The sequence below is a fragment of the Magnolia sinica genome, chromosome 8 (assembly GCF_029962835.1).
Source record: "Magnolia sinica isolate HGM2019 chromosome 8, MsV1, whole genome shotgun sequence".
Classification (NCBI taxonomy): domain Eukaryota; kingdom Viridiplantae; phylum Streptophyta; class Magnoliopsida; order Magnoliales; family Magnoliaceae; genus Magnolia; species Magnolia sinica.
The window spans coordinates 16,837,991-16,853,402 of NC_080580.1; the positions used below are offsets into that span (position 1 = coordinate 16,837,991).

The following is a 15,412-nucleotide window of genomic DNA, read 5'->3' on the forward strand; positions in this document are numbered from 1 at the left end:
GTAGCTTGATGGACCCAGCTAATGAAGGATTTGCAAAAAAAAATCAAAAACTAAAAGAAGTCTTGTTGGTTGATCCAAGGCTTGATGATGTCATGCCCAAAAACATGGAGGATGTCTATCCCAATGAAGGAGATTTGGTGGTGATGCAATGCATGCTAACTGCTGAAATATCAGAACGTAGACAATGACTACAATCAAACATCTTCTGAACCTGTTGCACCGCCCAAGGGAAGGTGTACACTGCCTACCATCATCATCAACTCTGGTAGTTGTGGCAACATGGTATCCAAAGAGATGGTTTAAAAACTCGAACTTCTATGTGAAAAGCACCACCAACCCTATCATATCTTTTGGTTCAAGAAAAGTAATGAAACTCTCGTCACTAACAAGTGCTTAGTTAATTTTTCCATTAGAAAAAGTTATGAGGATGTATGGTGCAACGTGTTGCCAATGGATGCATGCCATATCCTACTTGGCCAACATTGTCAATACAACCAGAAAGCTATACATGATGGATTTATGCCATATCCTACTTGGCCATATCCTAAACCGACACAACCCAACCAAACCAGACTGAACCACACCCAAGTACCTGTGATTATGCCCAACATAACATAAACTGACCCGGATTTGGTCAACCTGAACCCAACCCGATTTCAAATTGGGTTGGAGTTTTCCAACCATAACCCGACAACCCAAACTTGGATTGCAGCCCTAGTTATTATATGCCAATGAAATTGAACATAGACCAATGGCTATCTTTTAAATGTTTGAGTTGTTAGAGAATCCATCTACCATTTTCCCTTGGCCCGGTGATGGATGGATTTTAAAATATCTACAACCTAGTTATGACCTCTAAGTCTGTAAATACACTTTGCCACTCCAGTTCATCCATTCCCTGACATATTATTCTTCTAAGCTACAGAAAGATGCATTGTCACAGCAGGATAATATACACAATCCAAACCACAAAATAGAAATCAGAACCTTAGTAGCAATCGAAAGAACAGGAGAAGGCTTTAGGCAGAGCAGGTACTTGCATTCCAAAACAAAATATGTTTAGTTTTGTAGCAGATAAATCTTAAATGACAGAGAAGATCAAAGAGTCATATGGATACAAGACATAAGACCAAACACCTTAAATGTCAATAAATACTTACGCACATGAAACCAACAATAATGAAAATGCTTTTGTTAGGATTGTCGATGGGCCCAAACCAGGCTTAGCAAAACTAGTTATTGAATTGGCCTGGCCCGACCAATTCAAATTCCTGGTCCAAACAACCCAAGCCTGGCCCTTTGACAGCCCTGATCACTTGGAAGAAGCAACCAAGCACCATCCGGGCACCTAAGTCTTGTCCACCCACATCCAAATGTGGTACGTTAACGTGAGACATCGCCAGGAATTAACATGTCTACATGGCTATAACCATGTCTTTGATAGGCATTATATATATCCGCCTCAATCGCATAATCCACCAGTTAAATATGAAGAGCGGGCTCAGTGCTCTACAGCTTATGTTTGGCATTATGGTGATCCATCCAAGGTGGCATTTGGATGGTTGGTGGGCAGGAAGAAGGTTCTCACAGTTGACAATCTTCAGAAGCGTGGCATGATAATCCCAAACATGTTTATTATGCTATAACAACGAGTTGATTGATCATTTATTTATACATTGTTCTTTTGCATCAAAGATTTGGAATGGTTTTTTCAATCTCTTTGGAGATCATTTTCTTTTGGCTTGGAATGGATGGGCTAAAGTTGGGAGACGAATCTGGCATCTATGTTTATTAGCAGGTATTTGGGGAATATGGATGGAGAGAAATAGTCATTGTTTCAAAAATCGCAGGGGCTGTCTGATGGGAGCTTTCAATCGGGCAAAAAAAAATGTTATAGAATGGGTTCATGCAGCTAATATGTTGGGTATCAATCAGTTTCCAGCTAGTCGGTTAGAGTTGTAAAGCTTTTTGTCTTGTTTTTTTTTTTGTTTTTGTATTTTTTTGGTTTTTGGCCTTTTCTTTTCATAAAATTCGTTATATTATTGTTTAAAAAGAAAAAAAAGCACCCTCTTTTGCAATAGTATAAGATGATGAGGATTTTGTAATATGGCCCATCAAAGATGATCAAACAATCAAATGCTTCCACGTTTCTACCGTGAGGAGTGATTTTGCCAGATTTCAAGATAATCACATAAACCAAATGTGCTTTGCTCAGACCATTACTGATTCATCCTCAGGACTGCATGTGAGGAGAGCTTTTTATATTTTATTTAACGATGATAAATTATTAATGCAAGCCGAAGCCACATATTTACCAGAACGCAAGCTCTCAAAAAAGAATGAAATTTACAACTTCGACCAATTATCTGGAAATCGAACAATAATCTTTCCTGCAATCACCCATTGAATCACATGTGCTCTAGCCCTATTAAATACTTCCACAACTTGCCCCTTTTGATTTCTAAAGCATCGATCATTCCTTTCTAACCATAGGAACCATAAACCTGCTAATAGACACATGCCCCAAACTTTGTTCCTCATCATCCCATTACATCCTCCATGCCACATGTAGAATAAGAGATCTATGGATTTTTGGCATCACCGATGATATCCCAAATAGCATGAAAAAGCACTCCCACGTCCTCTTAGCGAACACACAATGTATAAAAAGATGATCCATTGATTCCTCATCTTGATAACACATCAAACAAATATTTAGAAGAATCACATTCTTTTACGAAGAGTGTCAACTGTTAACACTTTCTTTTTACCCACCATCCAAGCAAAAGCCAATATCTTTGGAGGAGCACCATATCTCCAAACGAAATATGCCGGACTAACCCCTTCTCTAATATTTCCCCCACTTAAACAATTGTATAAGGATTTGACTGAAATTTTTTCCAGATTTGTCTTTCAACCATTTCATCGAGTTCAGCTTTGAAACTATTGGGCGCATTTTGGACAGCATACCAAGTAGACTAATGTATCCTTCTATCTCTACATCCTCGAGATTCCTTCTACATAGCAGAGCCCAAATCACTTCTTGACCATGAATTGTGAAGCATTTATTAATGCAGGGGTATTGTCATACTAGGCTCGAGTGGGGTCGCTTGTGGGATGCAGGGGCACACTCGGGGTGGGTGACCCATGTGATTTGGGGTCCATGGGGGAGGTCTCATGTTCGAGACTCCTTACCAGGGGTGATTAATGCGCATTTCACACCGGGCTCGAGTGGGGTAGCCCGTGGGATGCGGGGACACACTCGGGGTAGACGGCCCATGTGATTTGGAGCCCACGAAGGAGGTTTGGCCGAGGTCCTAAACCAATGAGATGTGGGGCCTGGGCTATGAGATAAAGGGATTAATTCGCCATACTCTAACAGTTCGAGCTTTTAGAGCAAGTGGTTAATTGTCCGGCATCATTTATCCATTGTCAAATCTGCCTCTAGTGCTAACCTCGCCAAACGTGGAAAAACTATCCTTAGTTTTTGGTCATCCATCCATTGGTCCTCCCAAAATCTGATGCTCCTCCCATCCCCCAGCGAATAGCCTATTCCATCCCAAACTTTATCTTTTAATGATTTCACTGATTTCTATATAAAGGATGCCCTATACGATGATGATGATTTTGTCCATCTACCCCTTTCTTCCACCCACACTTCCTCACTACCACCTCTCTCCATATTGGTCCCTTCGATGCAAACCTCCATACCCTTTTTCCTAACAAAGACAAATTCATAATTTCCAATTTTCTCAAACCAGCTCCCCCTTGATCCCACGGTTTACGTACATCCTCTCATTTTATGAGGATAAAATTTGTGTTTTTCTTCCACTCCTTTCCACGAAAAAATCCCACTTGATTTTTTAACCTGAACAATATTGATTGTGGACATTTGAAAAGCAACATAAAATATACTAACAAATTACGCATTGCTGATTTGATCAAAGTTAGCCTTCCTCCCAAAGATGGCAGTCTATACTTCCACTGGGACAACCTTTTTTCGAAACGCTCCATCACTTCCGATAGTTGTTTCGACAACCTACCTATATTAAATGGGAACCCGAGATATAAAGTAGGGAAGGAACCCTCCTTGCATCCGAAGATAGATGCAAATTTCCCCACCTCCTCCTAAGGAATACCCACATCCAATATCTCATTTTTTCTGATATTTACTTTTAGACCCGATACCACTTCAAAACAGACTATGATCAACCAAAGGTTTTCGACCAATTCTTCTTCTACCTCACACAACAATAGTATATCATTTGCATAATGCAGATGTGAAACTTGAAATTCCAAACTATCTACCTTGAAACCCTTCACCAAGCCCCCGCTACCCCTTTGTCTATCATTCTACTAAGTGCCTCCATTACCACTAGAAATAGATATGGGGAGAGAGGATCTCCTTGCCTCAAACCTCTAGAGGCTACGAAGTAACCATACGGAGATCCATTTACCAGAACTGAGAATCTTGCAGAACTTACACGTGCCTGAATCCAAGACTACCACTTTAGCCCACAACCTATTCTTCCCAACATGTAATGCAGGAAATCCCAGTCAACATGAACATATGCTTCCTCAATATCTAGCTTGCACATTAACTTTTTCAACCCTTTTCTAACACACGAATCAATGCATTCTTGTGCCACAAATACATATTCACAATCTGCCTCCCTTCCACAAATGCCCCTTGGAACTATTCAGATAAAATAAATGTCAAGTTTAAACATGTGCAAGGAAATCATTCTTCAAGATTTCTCTTCCATGATCTCAACATAAAACACTTTTGACCTCAGATTCCACTCTTTAGCCTATCAATGTGAAATATACAACGACCTAACATCTTTCTTGAATAATTCAGATGAAATCAAGACTGTTATATAAAATGAACTTGAGAAGCTGATAACGGTCAAACTGCATTTGGATGCAAGCGAAATGAATTGCAAAAATTCAGTCACAAACACATACAAAAATTAATCGTGTTTCCAAGTATCTATAATCACAAAGTTGCCCTCAACTCCCAGTTGAATTCCTTTCAAAGTCCAACTTGAAGGTAGCGTAATTGCAATTTGGGTTTTTCCACTTTAACAGGCTAATAATTGCAATTCAAGTGGAGAGTGTGTCCAAACACACCATATAAAGTCGGTCATATTTCTCGTTGTTAAAAACATTGAATCCAACATGAGGACATTGGATTCAATCCAAAACTACTAATACTTCCTAGTATCCATAATCATGAAGCAGCCATCAACTTGCAGTTGAATTCCCTTCGAAGTCCAACTTGAAAGTAACGTAATTGCAATTTGGGCATTTCCACTTTAACAGGCTAATCAACTCAAGTAGATTGTGCATCCCAATGGACCATATGAAGTCAATCAATATATCTCATTGTTAACAGCATCAAATCCAACACACTGATATTATATTCCACCCATATCTAATTATATTTCCTGGTATCCATAATCATGAAGTAGCCCTCAACTTGCAGTTAAATTCCCTTCGAAGTCCAAGTTGAACGTAACGTAATTCCAATTTGGGTATCTCCACTTCAACAGGCTAATAATTGCTATTCAAATGGTTATGGGTCCAAACGCACCATACGGAATCAATAATATATCTCATTGTCGACAACATTCCGATCCAACACACTGATATTGGAAGCTAAAAATAACTAACAAACCACATTCACGTAAAAGCCGGGTTCTGTCGCAGACATGTAAACTTAGCTGATTGGAAACTATTCTAATTAGCAGATGAAGAAGAACCATTGAATGAAACGTGTAGAATGAAAGATCACGGACCCTCTTTCTATAACAAAACCCAAATGCATTTCTGAAAGACGTCCTTATCCAATCCAATTACAAAGAGCTGACCAAAACCCATGTATCGAAATTCCTCATGAAAGAGAAAAAAACCCAAAAATCATATCAACCATAACCAAAAACATCGATTCTTAATACAATGGAAATGGACAGTAAAGGCAGAAAAACATGCCTGTAATTCTCCTCGAGAAATCATCCCACCAATCGGCAGAAGGCTGCTGTTGGGACGCGGACGACGACGAGATGCCGTCTCTTTCAGCCTTCCTCTCCCTCCTCTTCCTCTTGAAACCTCTCATGGGCCCCATCAGAAAATCCAACAAATCAAAAAGATTTCGAAGCTTGGGAAGCTTACCAGAAATACCCAAGAAAAAGAATCAAAGAGAGGGAGTTGGATTCAAAGAGCAAAGACCCAGATGAGCAGGTGGGGGTGGGGAGCACGTGAGGGGCATGTGATCAGGAGAGAGAAACGGAGGAGAGTGGAAGAAAGCATGCACAGACAAATATGAGAGAGAGAGAGAGAGAGAATGCTACTTGAAGCTTTTATACAAACAGAGAGAAAGCATGCAGAGAGAGATAGAGAGAGAGTTCATAGAAGATTTTAAAAAGTTCTGAGAAAGAGTAGAAAATCTAACATGTGGGATTGATGTTTGTTGAGCAGATGGACATTGCTCTCTCTCTCTCTCTCCAAAGCCCTCATGAAAGGACAAGATCGTGTGATATTTCATCACCATTTTCAGAATGTACGGTGATCTCGACCGTCCAATTTGTGGGGTTCATCGTGGATGTAGCAATGCCTGAAAATCTCACCGTCTAAGGTTCTTGACCGTCCAAATGATAGTTAACGAAATGGATGGTTGAAAGTGTAAGATGGTCAGTACTGTAGACTCAATGTGGGTGAAATGGATGGTCAAGATCGTCCACATCTAGTGTTGTGTTCCATATACTGTGCGGCCCATAGTTTAGAGAGCTTGGATTGCTCTGAATTTATGCCTTTCGTACGGTGTATGGTGGACTAATCACCACCATTTTGAAAAGTAGACTTGCCTATCACTGGTCAAGCCCGAGCACGTGTGAGATTGAGCATTTTCACCTTAGCACACGTGTCGAGACGTGGCACGTGCCTATGTGGCCATTATGAAAATGGGATGACCAAAATATCAGTTTGATCCTCTCATTAGGTGCCTCACATGTGTGCGTGGACACTTGAGTGTGGACCATTTGCTATGTTTTTCTAAACTTGCAGATGATGAACTGACCACCCTAGGTATTTCACCAACGGAAGGATGGCATGGATGCCACTTGATGAATGGCTTGGATCTCGCACAAAGATAGCATGTTTACCTTGTTCTGCGAAGAAACCTTCAGTCTCAAGCGCGTGAAATCCTTTTGAGAGACGAAGACTCGTCGCCGGAGAGGAAAATGACGGATAATACCCCTGACTCATCACCTGAAACGTTGGCCGTGTGGGGACCGTCCAATCAAAATCAAGCTGAGATGGGAAGTGGGCCACCTGGTTTGGAAATGGAAGATTAGGTGGGCCAGCCATACAGATCTTTCCAGACCGGAGCATGATCCGGTTTGCAACGCCCATAGAAAACCATCCTCGTTTGCTGTGCCCATAAAGATCGTTTGATGATGGGAAGTGGACCACCACAGGTTGGAACGTGAGATGTTTACGGGGTGGTATTAAAAAGGAACGGATTGGCTACTCCCCCTGACACCAGCCCCGTGGCCGGTGGTCGGTGCTCTTTGAGGCTCATAATGATGTATGTGTTTCATCCATTCCCTTAATCTATTTTTAAAGATCATTTTATGGCTTGATACAAAAAATGAGACGTAAATAAATCTCAGGTGGAACACACCATATGAAAACATTAGTGATTAGATATCCACCATCAAAATCCTCCTAAGGCCCACTGTACTGTTTTTTTGACATCCAATATGTTGATTAGATCATACAGGCCCAGATAAAGGGAAAAAACAAAAATCAGCTTGATCCAAAACTTTTATGGCCCAAAATGTTTTTTAATGGTCGACGCTCATTCAACACTGTTTCCTGTAATGTGGTCCACTTAAGATTGTGATATACATCATTTTTGGTCTCATATTGTAAAATGGTCTGTAAAAATAGATGGACGGCATGGATGAAACACATACATCTTTGTGGGGCCCACATAGCACCGACCATCAGCCATTGGCTGGTGTCAGGGGTAGTAGCCAATCCGTTTCCGTATTAAAATGGTCATTTCGCTACGTGACTGGGGCTGTGTGGGCCCACAAAGATGTCCGTGATAAATCCACCCCGTCCATCTGTTTTAAAATACCATAATAGATTAGGACTCTAAAATTCAGGCAGATTCAAAACTTCGGTAGGCCATACCACACGAAACAGTGGAGATTGAGCGGCTGGGTGTGACCAAAATTTTGTATCAGGATGATGTTTGTGGATACAGTTTATCTGAGTGGTAATAACCCTATGAATGGTTTCGATGGCTTATAAACATTATGGTCAGATCTAGGATGGATGGTTTCAACGGTGGACGCTTCTTTACCAATGTTTCGTTTGGTATGGCTCATCTGAGTTTTGAATCCGCCTGATTGTGGTCTTTTAAAACATATGGACGGAGTGGATTTGTCACGAACCTACGTGTGGGTCCCACACAGCCCCGGCACAGGTGTATCCCTGTGCCAATCCGGTCTCTTTCGCTGTACCCTCTGGCTAACATCAAACGGTTATGAGCTTAGAAGGTGGTGCTTCCATATTAGGAATGTAATTCCAAACGGTTATAAGATTAGAAGGTGGTGCTTTCATATTAGGAATGTAATTCATCTATGTTTTGGTTGACCTGAACCGGTCAAGAGCCGCGTGGGGCTAATTTTACGTCATTTTTAAAAGATGAGATACGTGCATTTTGATTATTTCTTATTATCAATTCTTTATCTTTTCCTTTTTGTTTGTAACTCACATTATTATTACTGATAATATTAAGAAATGTATCTTTCTATCTTCTTCTTCTTCTTCTTCTTCTTCTTTTTGGGTTAGCTTGTTAGTACACACAATCCATGTTAGCCACCCTTGCTACGGATCAATACCAAGACCTCAAGTGTTGAAACGAGGTATCTCCACTCAGTCTATAAGTTGATCTATGGATATAGGTGTTCTATCTACTTCTCTTTGTTTGTAGCTCACATTATTATTATTGATAATATTAAGAAATGTATCACAGAGCCTTTGGATAATAAAAATTTACGACACCAAATAAGTTATTTTTTCTACTTAAAAGTAGTAAATACGTAACTTACTTGAAATAAATAAGCTTGGTTTATGATCAATTATAAATAGCTTTTTTATTTAAATTTATTTAATTACTTCAGTTTAATAAGTAGAAATCAAGATAAGCTACTTAAGATATAAGTAACTTATTTTAAGTTACTTCCAATCCAAATTCTCCCTTAGTATCTATCCTAAACATTTATTATACTACATTATTAAAATGTTGACAAAAATGAAGTAGGTTTAATACTTGGGGGAGCCACAACAACTATTACTAATTATATTAAGAACTCATGTATCATGGAGCCTCACACTAATAAAAATTCTACTTAAAGGAGTAAATACGTAACTTACTTGAAATAAGTAAGCTTGGTTTATGATCAATTATAAATAGCTTTTTTATTTAAAAGTATTTAATTACTTCAGTTTAATAAGTAGAAATTAAGATAAGCTATTGAAGTTATAAGTAACTTCCAATCTAAATGCTCCCTCAGTGTCTATCCTAAACATTTATTATACTACATTATTAAAATGTTGACAAAAATGAAGTAGGTTTAATACTTGGGGGAGCTACAACAACAATTACTAATTATGTTAAGAACTCATGTATCATGGAGCCTCACACTAATAAAAAATTAGTATTTATTCTAAACATCTGTTACACTATCTCATGTTTGAATGTTGATAAAAATGAAGCAGGTTTAATATTTAAGCGAGCCATAGGCTACAACGGTAGAGATTTCATAAGAATAGACTCCCCTGTTGAAAGTATTTCATGACCCTACATACAGTTATTTAGGGAGTGTTTGTTTGTTTATTTATTATAAATACTCATAAATATAGATAAATGATGAGACCCTACATGCAATTATACTCTTTTATTTAGGGCCTGTTTGGTTTTCTGCAATACCGACAATTGGCGGTAAAAAAGTAATAATTAGATCTAACGCTTGTTTGAAAATGGCTGCATTCGGACGCTTTTACTGACCTGTCCGATATGACGGTAATCCGGCATAAAAGAGCTGCCCGATGTAATATCTCTATGCAGAATACAGAGATCGACAGTCGATGTAATAAGTACCTGCAACTGAGGTGACGTGGTCCGCAGGAGGACGGCTGCAACATTCAAACCGGAATAGCCGATCTTAAAAACGAAACCCTCTTCATTTTCATTGTCCGAGGCCAAGACACCGAACCAGTCACAACAACTGAAGAGTGACCCTACTCTTGTAGCAAACGTGTGAAGGTAGACGACGATCATTATCCTGGCTTTGGGTCCACGCATCTGATCTTTTATTATCTTGTAGGGATTTTTTTTCTTTTCTTCTCATTCCTCTACTCTGTTTCCATTGTCAAGCAGTGAGGGGTTCGGAGCTTCTCTCATCGGCAGATTTCGCATCACGTCGATCTGATTGCAGGTACTTTTTCAGCTTGATTCAGATTAATCACTGCGCTTGGATTCATCTTCTTCAGTTTTTATTATTTTGTATGAGGTAGACAAAAGATCCGAGCTTACATGTTATTCCATCGTTCTTGCCATCTATGATATTACATTCTGCATGAAGTAAGCAGCCTTGCATGTTGTTGGAATCTCGTGTATTCCATTTTTTCATCTTTGTTACCCCTTGTTGTACATGTTTCCTCTCTCCATCAGCGGTTCTCTCTGCTGTCTGGGAGTGACATCTTCTCCAAAACCCACGGCGAGTCCATAACAGGTATGAAATCTACCTGACTATGGCTGAAAATTGCTTATTCCACTTTCTGAAGTCTTTACCATTTACGGAAAATGTTTTCCGCTGTCATGCAGCGATCTTCTCTGCTGTCTGCGATTGACATTATACTGACGTCCCCCCCATCCACCAGCTACGGCAACTTCAGAACAGGTAATCTGTTGTATTTAATGTCTTCATACAGTTATGAGGCCTAATGTGGTTAGTGAAAAGAGAAGAATCGTCCTGTTCTGGATGTGGTCAGGCACACGTAGCCCACATGTTTGACATTCATTCTTCTACAAAAGAATTGTGGGCCATCCGATGTCGTTATAGGGAGTCGTCATGCCTTTTCTTCGTCTTCACCCATTACTTTTACTATGACTGTGCTGCTGGAAAATATCCAGCCTCCATCCGATGGGTTCGAATTTCTCTCAATCATTGAATTACCACATCCCGGTTGGATGTCTCCTTTCCATGCTAATTTCCCAATCCAATAGCCCTATGGGACCCATGGTCAGTTGTGAGTGTACCTATCATTTGTTAAATTTACTTAAACAAATATCATTGGGTCCACCAGACGACCAAGGGTGGAACGATACTCTGTGTTTTTATTTATTAGCCCATCTGATGACCTGAGACGCGTCTGATCAGACCTGTGTATACAAGGCACGCCCCACCTGAGTTGCATTCGCACACAGAGCTACCCAGTATGTCGAGAATGATAATTTACTGTATGAATTATCTGCTAAATGTAGACTAATCTGCTCAAATGCTTATGTTTGGACATTCAAGGCTTGGGTAAGACACAAACATAAGGTGTATTAGAGTGACTTGTCCATATTGTTTAATCTGGTTTAGATAGCCAGTTAATGTATACTTCCGATCATTATGTTTACATAATATTAAAATGCTTTGAAGTGCCATCAGCATTGTCACATGCATGTTCGTGATTATTTGGGGCTTTGATTTGTTAAATTATCTGAAGGTGGTTATTGTTGGGTCTTATGTACAACTAACGGTGGGACGTATCTCTGTTGATTTTATTTTTTCGCTCACCTGATGACCACTGAATGATAAGTTACAAATAGAATAATCATAGGCTCAACTACTTATGTCTGTATTATTGTTAAAAAGTCAAATTGGTATATTGTTCTTGTTCTTATTATTTAATTATAAATGTGCTCTTGACCAATAGAAAATGTTTAACCACTGAATGTGCTTCTTCTATGTGTATTATTATTAGGATAGACTGTTTTATAAATGCACCCGTTTGTCCATCCTATGTATGTTGTGAATGATACGTAGAGTGAGCAGCTGAGATCAATGCTGATACCCCTCTGTCTGATTCATGTAATATGAGAAATGACTAATAACTACCTTGTTGAAACATTATAAACCACTCTAAACTCCTTCTGTTTACAAATGATATAACACCTTAAAATAGCAAACAAAAAAAAAGTGAAAAAAAAAATTCTCATATTGAACAACGTCATGGGTTGTTCATTTCGAATAAATCAGAAATTTAACAAGGGAGAAATCAGAACATATAGGATTCCAACTATTAATCGAAAGATTGAACTTCGTATATGTTGAGGAACATTTGAAAATTTTCTTCCAATAATATGGAACTGTTGCTGAATATTGATGTGAATGATGCTGCTTAATCAGTTTCACTCGGTGTGTTATACAACAAAACAAGATAACACGAATGGACATGGATGGACGGAGGAGGAAATGACTGCCTTTGCAGCTACACTTACTGCAGCAACGACAACAATTGCAATCGAAGAATATTGCAATAATATAATATTTAAATCACCTTTGAGGTTCGGGAACTATAAAAGAAAGAAGATAATAAATGAGATTATTAGAGCAGGTAATAATGAGTGTGTAGCACAACTCCAAATGAACAAGACCATATTCTTCAACCTATGCTTAGTTATCAGAGATAGAAATCTCCTTCCAGACGGCAAACATATATCTATGGAGGAACAACTTGTCATTTTCCTTCATACAGTTGGGCATAATGTTAGAAACCGTGTCATCGGGCATCGGTTTATAAGATCTGGTGAAACAGTAAGCCGATATTTAAGTAAAGCGGTGGATGCCATTGTCGGATTATATCCAGAGTTTGTGAAACTCCCAGATCCGGAAATACCAGTCGAGATCCTAGCCAATCCCAATTGGAGTGATTACTTTCAGGTATGTTCAAACACATTATGCAATATTCGTAAATGTCATATATTATATTTGTTTTCCTAATTATTCAAAGTGAAATTAGGATTGTATCGGTGCAATTGATGAGACTCATATACCCGCCTACGTACTGGCATTGGAAAGTGCAACATACCGTAACAAGAAAGGGGTACTCTCTCAGAACGTAATGGGTGCATATACATTTAACATGAAGTTTGTATATGTACTTGCCAGATGGGAGGGATCAGCCTTTGATGCACGCGTCTTGCAAAATGCTTTGACACATTCCATCGATCGCTTTACTATCCCCACGGGTACTTCGTGTCTATATGTTTCATGCTGATTACGCTGATTCTTTTGGATTTAGATTGATAATTCTTCGTAATTAATTGTAGGGAAGTATTACGTAGTTAATACTGGTTACGCTCATTCTCCTGGATTTATAGCTCCTTACCGTGGTGTAGAGTACCACCTCAATGAATATCGCACCGGTTGCAATCCTTCCAACAAGAAAGAACTATTCAACTATCGGTATGCTCAACTACGAAATGTTATAGAGAGAATATTTAAAGTATTGAAAGCTGCTTTCCAATACTGAAATCTGCTCCACCCTACAACATTCAAACATAGGTAAATATAGTCATCGCATGTTGTGTCTTATACAACTTTATCCGTATATCTGGAGGAGATAACTTGGTAGAAGATATACTTACATCTACAGATGTAACGAAGAGTATAAATCTATCACCTTGCGATACTATTGTTACACAACGTGAGAAGGACGAATGAGCAATTTATCGAAATAATATTGCAACTAAGATGTGGAATGAATCTCATCTTGTGAGTCGTATCGTTTGATATTTGAATTGTAAAAAGTCATTTTGTAGTATGTAATACCATCACTTGAATGTACTCAGATGCCCTACAAGGCTTGTGTTAGAAAATATTTTATTTTTGGATGCTTATACGAAGATGATCATTACCCCCAAATGTATATACCATATTACGTATTTGCGTATTATATTTCAAATTTAGTAAAATATTGCATTGACATGACCTATATGTTTTGTTTGTGGTTGACTGTACTAAATATATTCATTGTACTAATTGTAGATTATCAAAGTTAATAGTGACGACGAAATGGATCCGAATAGGCAGGACAACCGGACTACACCAACGAAACAACCTGGGCAAGGCCGGTGCATCACACCACGAAGGACACCACGCAAATACAAATCAAAATCGCTTGATAAAAAGGCTATATCTGGTGGTGTAATGCGTTGGACAGATGAAATGGATGACTTTCTCATCGATACGTTGATGGATATGGTTGCAAACTACTGGAAGAGTGCCAACGAATTCAAAAAGGAGACGTATAAAACAGTCGTCGAAACAATGAAAAGTGCACTAGGGATATCAGTTCAGGAGAAGCATGTTGGTAATCGACTCAGGACACTGAAGAGATTGTATTTTGAGGTTCGAGACACCCTAAATGCCAGTGGGTTTGGTTGGGACGATGGGATGATGTCTGGAATGATTACATACAGGTGAGATTGGTAAATTAATTCATTTATATTGTCCAAAACTGCTCGACTAGTGTTAACTAATCAAAATTTTTCTATGTCATTTTCAATAGTCACATCCCTATGCGCAACACGTTTGGGATAAACCTGTGCGAAGGTATGATGACCTCACATACTTATTTGAAAATGATTGAACTACTGGATTGCGTGCTTCGACGGAGAATATGGGATGTAAGATGCGTTCAAGACAGTCTCGCTATGGCGATGTTACACCGACAGCGTCGGTTGATCTTAACGACGATACACTTTTTTTATCCAGTGAGGAGTTAGGAGACAGTGGGCATAACATCCAGTGGTCATTTCAAAGTCATGACGGTACTCATGTTGCAAACCGTAGTCCGAATTTCAATGGCAACCACTCCATGAACACAGGCAGCACAAATAGTTCTAGGAAAAGAGCCAGATTGGAACGCCCCTGCGACGTCATTGGCAAAGGGATGAGTGACATTGCAGAAGCTGTCAAGTCACTAGCTATAACCATACACAAAGGGAAGGACATGATACGTATGGAGCAGATTATACCTGCACCGGAGCAGATTAAAGGTCACACAAGTAACGAGATCTTACGCGCAACAAGGATCCTATCGAAAGATGAATAACAATCTACCTCATTCATTTCTCTTCCTAAGCACAGGAGGCTGGACTTTGTGCTGATGCTGCTTACATCAGATCAGTCTTCTGACTGATCATAGATTCTCTACCCTTTTTTGTTGGTAACATGCATGATATGGCTGGACAACCATTTATTTTTTTAGACAGTACTATATAGTTCTGCTGCTAGTGAAGCATACTAGCTCTTGATATATTGATATTTTTTTATTATAT

General features: G+C 39.1%; 2 protein-coding genes across 2 annotated transcripts in view; one reads left to right on the plus strand and one right to left on the minus strand.

The window, feature by feature from the left end:
- LOC131253001 (protein ALP1-like) overlaps positions 1–6,497 on the minus strand; it is a 38,851-nt gene extending 32,354 nt beyond the window's left edge. Inside the window, exon 1 of the mRNA XM_058253815.1 lies at positions 5,995–6,497. Coding sequence (XP_058109798.1) covers positions 5,995–6,127 — 133 coding nt within the window. The 5' untranslated portion in view covers positions 6,128–6,497. The remainder of the gene's footprint in view (positions 1–5,994) is intronic.
- Positions 6,498–12,542: 6,045 nt separating this feature from the next.
- LOC131254144 (uncharacterized) lies at positions 12,543–14,555 on the plus strand. The gene is made up of 4 exons (XM_058255149.1): positions 12,543–13,010; positions 13,090–13,318; positions 13,400–13,575; positions 14,118–14,555. Exons 1-4 carry the CDS (start codon positions 12,543–12,545, stop codon positions 14,553–14,555), a joined length of 1,311 nt encoding a protein of 436 aa, XP_058111132.1.
- Positions 14,556–15,412: the final 857 nt, after the last annotated feature.

Coding starts and splice junctions, on each gene's coding strand:
- LOC131254144 (XM_058255149.1), top strand. CDS start 12,543: ATGACTGCCTTTGCAGCTACACTTACTGCAGCAACGACAACAATTGCA. Junction 13,011..13,089: donor ATTGGAGTGATTACTTTCAG/GTATGTTCAAAC, acceptor AAGTGAAATTAG/GATTGTATCGGTGCAATTGA. Junction 13,319..13,399: donor TCGCTTTACTATCCCCACGG/GTACTTCGTGTC, acceptor AATTAATTGTAG/GGAAGTATTACGTAGTTAAT.